A 6,159-nucleotide genomic window follows, 5' to 3' on the forward strand; every position below is an offset into this window, starting at 1 on the left:
AAAGGGGCTCTCTCTCTCTCTCTCTCTCTCTACGAGAAGCAAAAGTGCATGTGCGGCGACATAGAGAAATCTCACGCGCGCGTCGTCTATTCAGCCCTGCACACACATACACACTCATGAGAAAGAAGGAAGCAAAAAAAGAGGCATATATATATATACGTTTAACCGCTGTGCCGCAGTTACACACACACATAGGTGCAACGGATGAAATATTTTTTGCGTCTATTAGTGCTGTCGCGCACAATAATACTTATAGTACACTACGAGTCCGTGTGCTGCTGTGTGTGTGCAAATTTTTCGCAGCGGTTTCAACCGGCGGTCGGACTTGCTTTTTGATATTCTCCACTACACTGTTATACTATACCCAGACTGACCCTTCCAAAGAGTGCGTCTAAAGTGCTTGTGGCATTCGTCATTATATTGCACGTATAAATGTACGTGTGTGTGTGACTCTATTACTCGAACTCGTTTTTTTTTTTTTTTTTTTTACCGAATTTCATTGCTTTTGCAAATCGAGGTGATGAGGTAATATAGTCATTAAAAATTTCACAGTATGATTTAATTTTGTCAATAGATTTGTATTTTGGTTTTTTTTTTCATTAAATTTTTTTTCACATCGTATTGTACAGACAGATAATATAGATATAATCTGCTAAAAGTTATACACATATTATGTACAGTTTTCAGATATATAACTAATTTTATGCCAAGGGAGGGGGAGGGGGGCCAAGGAACGATCGAAGTTATATTTTCACTTTGATTTCCGATCGTTCCGGCAATTTTTTTTCTTCTGTACAAGACTCTCGATCTCGTTATGTATACAAGTTGCCGTATACACGAAACGAGACGAGAGGTGAAAGTGGGAGGAGATCATCAGGTAGGTTAGCGGTGGGGGGGAGAGAGAGGGAAATATTTTACAGAGACAGCCTTACGATCCTAATATAGACACAACTACTATACACGCTATTATCACACTTTGTTTCCTTAAATTTCTAAATTCAATTTGTACAACGTTTTTTTTTTTTTTACAAAGTTTACGAATATCCATTATGAACTAATACGAGAATTTAGTCGCCAAGTCTCGCCGATCCTCATCACTATTACGAAGGAGAGAGAGAGAGAGAGAGAAGGAGATAATACCATCGATATATAACCGTAATATATATTCCGATCCACGCCTTTCACCTCTATATATCTCTATAATATCTATGTACACTTCCGAGACTTTTCTAACGCAAGTCTCTGCACCGGATCTGTCGCATCTGTGCACTAGCAGCAGCAGCGGCGGCGGCTAATGAGGAGGAAAATACTGTGAGTAGTTTGGTTTCGATGATGCACGAGGCTGCGGCGTGACCCTAGTAGGGCCTCCAGACGGGCTTGGCCGCCGGCGTCATCGCGGTGATCTTCGGACTCGCGTGGTGATGATGATGCGACGACTGCTTTCGCGATATCAGACTCGTCGGCGCCTTCAGATCGTTCCTCGAGCCCTCGACCTTGCTGCTGTGTATCTTCTTCAAGTACGAGTAATCGAGATCGCGCCGCTGCTCGGGGGATATCGAGGAGCCTCGAATCGCCGTGGGCCTTATGGGCGCGAAAGCCGAGCGAATCTCCTCGTTGCAGCTGGTCTCGCTGTCGCTGCCCGCCGAATTGTTGTCGGGCGTGCGCGGCGGAGTGTTGACCGCGGGACTCAGGCTCGGCTGACCGATGCTCTCGGTCTTTAGGATCTTCCTCGGCTGATGTGGTTGATGATGATGATTCGTCGGCTGGGCCTGCGGCTGCTGCTTCGACTCGCCGAGCGGCGACAGTTTGCCGATGGAGGCGGCGTGGCGGACGGTGTGCAGGGAGCTCGGACTCACGCTCAGACGCGTCGCGATCGGCTGCACCGCAGGATCGGACACGGGCGACGTGGACGACGGCTTCGCGAGTGGATAGCCCGGGATCGCGCCGTACGGCAGCTGAGGCGGTGTCGTCGGATGCGGCGGGTGACCCGTCGTCGTCTGCGGCGAGACCAGATGCGTCAGGTACGCGCCCGGGTAAGCCTCCGCGGGATTCGTCGGTAGGCCCATCGATCCTGTAATCAGAGAGAAAAAAACATCGAAACGTTGAGTTTGTGTTGCATATAATATATTTGCTGTGGATGTGTGTTAGTGTGTGATATTGCTGCTGCTACAGGGCGCGCGGGGACACACGGGGTTTGAGGGCTGCTGTAGCATGCGCGAGGGGTGTTAAGTCGCATTGTTGCAGTTTCAGGGGCGAACGAGCGAACGAGGCAGAGAGCAAACCGTGTATATATACGTGTGTGTGTGTACAAAAAAGGGACGCGAGCGAGAGAGAGAAACCGGCTCGTCGGGGGTTGTACCCGCTGTTGTTGCTGCTGCTGCTGCTGCATGAATCATCGGACTAGAAGAGAGAGAGAACTAATCGATACTCTCGCGTACACGGACAAAAATTGTACACTACTGCCGTGCGTATGCACATGTGTTACATTTTATCTTTCTCAAAACGTAATCTCGTGTTTTTATGACAGGGTAATTAATAGAGGTTTCGTAATACACAGGAATTATTATTGACGCGTGAAAATAAAGAGTTTCCGGAAGTAATCAAGGCGATCGATCATAGAAAAATAAAGCCGAGTATAAAGGAAAACTCGATCCGTGTGCGGTGTACGGGTAATTATTATTTTACGACCAATGATGATTCGTAGGTTTCGATTGTTGTCAAGAGTATATCCTTACCTTTTGTGGCGAGTGACGGATGGGGCAGGCTCCATCCGAGGTTGAAGTAGGCGCTCTCGAACCAGGGACCGAGGTAGCCCATGGGTGGAAAGCCCGTGCCCAGATGATAGCCTGTTGAGAACACAAAAAATAAATAAAAATTAGAACTTTATAGTTTGTGCGCTATATATATTTAATATTACTATGTGCATCTGCGCGCGCGCGCGACCTCTGCGTTTCACCGCCGCCGCGCGTATATGTGTGTTTATGTCGCCGGAATTAAATTTATAGTCGCGCGCGTATAACTCACTGCCGTTCGCGATACGTACCGAGTTTGTTCCTTTACGACCAAAGTATTAATAGACTTCGCGTTGCCGTTCTCGTCGTTGCGTTAGGCCACACCGACGCGCTCAATCATCTTCGCGGAGAGAGAGAATTTCGAGATGTATATAACTCGCGCGCGTGTATGTGCGTGCGTGTGTGTATTATTAAAAAATATTAAATCGAATCGAGGCAGCGGATCTTTTTTATTGAGGAAGAAGCTCTATATACGCGGCGCGGCTCAGAAAGAAGCGCGCGGCTTGCTCGTGTTTACGTTTGTTTAAAAAAAAAAAAAAAAATAGAGTCGTTAAAGCCGCCGCACACATGCTCGGGGTGATCTAGCTGCGATCCGCGCGTACGTATATAAGCAAACCGATTTTATAAACATCGCGAGACGGCGGAGTCTCTTTTATTATCCGTTAACTATATCGCGCGCGAGCAGAAAAAAAAACGATCACGATGCAAATACTTACTCGACTTTGATCTGGGCTCGCGGGGACCGTCGACGGTCACTTTGATGGCCTTCTGGTAGGTGGCTATCTGGAACGGCACACACTGGATCTGTATCGTCAGGCTGAATGATTTTCCTGCGAAAGAGCAAAAAACAAAAATCGATTAGATCACTGCGAAATTCACACACACTTTTCATCGCAGCTTCGGAATCAACGAACACACTTACCTCTACCGCTTCTGCCGACGAATCTCAAATCGTTGAACTTCGCCACCTGATTCTTCATCACCGCCGTGGCGTTTCTCAACTCTCCGCAAAAATTCTCGTCGTTGCCGGCGCTGATGGTGACCACGGTGCCGTCGCAAATGTCGTCCAGTGCCACCACCTTGAAGGCGATCGGCAGCGATTTGTTCGAGCGCCAATGATTGGGCAGTGGCGTGCAGAGTATCGCCGGACTGCCGGTGTGCACGAGATCGCCGTGACAGACGCGCAACGCGTCGCACACCGAGTTGTAGTAGGCCTCCATCCCGTTCGGTATCTGTTGATTACTTTGCTGCTGCTGCTGCTGCTGCTTGCCCGACGGACTGTTATCGGTCAGGCGCATGTTGGCGGTGGTATCTTTTCTCGTCGTCGTGGTAATTTTGATCAACTTTTTCTCGTATATTTCCTCGTCGAGGAAATATTTTGTTACGATTCACTTTTGTTTCACTTTTTAATAAAAAAAACAATCACTTTTCTTCTTTGCTCGTCGAACAGCTCTGATCATCACACGAGGAAAAGGCTCAGCCTTTTTTCGTCGCTCGAAGAAGCAGAAAAAAAAAACTCGCAGCACTAGTAGGAAGAAAATATTATCTCGCGTGCGGTGCAAATTACTCGGCCGATTTGCGCATGTACGCGTTTATAACAACACACTTACACACACACTAACACACTTGCTATCTGCTATCGTCGCACTCTCGCCGTACGTATATGTATGGGTGCGCGCTAAACTGTGTCTCGTGGGCGGCGGGTTGGGCTGTGTTTCTCTCTGCACGTCTGCGTGTGTGAGTATTTCTCTCCCTCGCACTGTATATATCACACTATCCCGAAATGCACTGCGAGTTACAAAGTCCCTCTGCGTTCGCGTGGGTGGCACAGCTGCTGCTGCTGCTGCTGCTGTGGTAGTAGTATACACGCTACCGACTCTGATGCTTGCCAAGCGGCTTCTGAATTTTTCGACGCCGTGGCACCAGTATTTAAGTCTCGGTTTACTCTCTCTCTACTCTACTCTAGGCGCAACGAAATTTTTATCCCCACCATTTCTCTCTCTCTCTCTCTTTCTTTCTCTCGTCACAGACGGCTGATGCGCCGTGCTGCTATATAGCTGCTCCGGCGGTGAAAGAGAGAGAGAGAGAAAGCGAGAGAACTTTTTCCCCCGCGCGCTGTGCAGTAAAGCCTCTCTTCTGCCCGCCCCGTGCCGTCGGTAGCCAACCAATAGCGGCCGGCGGTCGTGTTGTGGCCCGCGCGGCAAGCCACCTCCGATATCTGTCTCGCTTGCACTCGTATACGGGCATGATGCGGAGCAGCCACACACCACCGCCGGCTAGCAGCCGCACCACACCGCATTCGTGTGCGTGTTTATATGGATGTGTGTGCGTTAGTATAGTACTACATTGCGTGATGCTGCTGCTGCTCCGAAATATACATACGCAAAGCTCCCACCTTTGGGCTTTTTCAAAAATATAATTCGCCCCGCGGCGCGTACTACTACTACTACTACGGTGGTACATAGTATACGGATGAACATATCCGCGAACGCGCGGCTACCAAGTTTGGCCGCAGCTATGGGCCACATTGCCGGGCGCTGCGCAGCAGCAGCAGCAGTGGTACTACACAGAAGTGGATTTGGTACATGTATACACTTATTACGACGAAGGAAGAGAGAAAAGATGTTTAGTATAGCGACACGCGACACATGTATGGTATAGTACAATCACGATCGTGCCGTACGAATGTATAAGCATCTTTCTCAATTTCTCCTTTCTTTCTTTCTTTTCGGAGCGATGCTCAATTAATTTATTACATGTGCGCGCGACACACATTTGATTGTATAGCAACTCTTTCGCGCATGGTGCATTATTAACATAATTCACCTGGATTTTCACGAAATAAATTATCGCGACAATGGAATTAGATGAACGAGTCGTCATTACTTTGCCATTGTACTCCTTTCCTTCGTTAGAATACGTATACGCGTGGATGTCTCGTGCGTACGTACGTACGTACGTACATACACAAGCCTTTTAAAATATTCAAAACATCTCCGCATTCAAAGGATTTTGGGATCACGCACGGGCCATCTCCATTGTTGCTCCGGACGCCCCGTGGAGTCGTGCGCGCGCGACTGATTATTTTTTTATGCTTATGCAGCCTCCAAGATTGGAAGAAGAAAAACAAAACGATATTAACAATAAAATGGGGAAAGTTGAGGTTGGGAGATTGTGACCTACACAGATTCCGCGTTAAGCTGAGACTCTTTTTAAAATCTTAATGGCATAAATCAAGCGGAGAATATAATGCGCGAGATACACAATCGGCGATGGAATTAACGGGGTTGAATGGGAGAGAAGAAAGATTTACAGGAATTAAAAACCAAAGAATTTTCAATCGGAATGAAAGTTGATTTCGTTCGAT

At 47.8% G+C, this 6,159-nt stretch overlaps 1 protein-coding gene across 1 annotated transcript; it reads right to left on the reverse strand.

The window, feature by feature from the left end:
- Positions 1–576: 576 nt before the first annotated feature.
- On the reverse strand, positions 577–4,699 carry LOC106652871 (segmentation protein Runt-like). Its single transcript, XM_014372027.2, has 4 exons — positions 3,715–4,699; positions 3,509–3,622; positions 2,736–2,846; positions 577–2,071 (listed from the first exon to the last, which is right to left on the reverse strand). The coding sequence occupies exons 1-4, from the start codon at positions 4,088–4,090 to the stop codon at positions 1,356–1,358; spliced, it is 1,317 nt and encodes a 438-aa protein (XP_014227513.1). The 5' UTR covers positions 4,091–4,699; the 3' UTR covers positions 577–1,355.
- Positions 4,700–6,159: the final 1,460 nt, after the last annotated feature.

The sequence above is a fragment of the Trichogramma pretiosum genome, unplaced genomic scaffold (genome assembly GCF_000599845.2).
Source record: "Trichogramma pretiosum strain Unisexual culture from Peru unplaced genomic scaffold, Tpre_2.0 scaffold3, whole genome shotgun sequence".
Lineage (NCBI taxonomy): Eukaryota > Metazoa > Arthropoda > Insecta > Hymenoptera > Trichogrammatidae > Trichogramma > Trichogramma pretiosum.

Bases quoted from the DNA above. Each gene is read 5' to 3' on its own strand.
- LOC106652871 (XM_014372027.2), bottom strand. From the start codon at position 4,090: ATGCGCCTGACCGATAACAGTCCGTCGGGCAAGCAGCAGCAGCAGCAG. The intron at 3,623-3,714 runs GTAAGTGTGTTC...GCTCTTTCGCAG, and splicing joins CGTCGGCAGAAGCGGTAGAG to GAAAATCATTCAGCCTGACG. The intron at 2,072-2,735 runs GTAAGGATATAC...CTCTGATTACAG, and splicing joins TCCGTCACTCGCCACAAAAG to GATCGATGGGCCTACCGACG.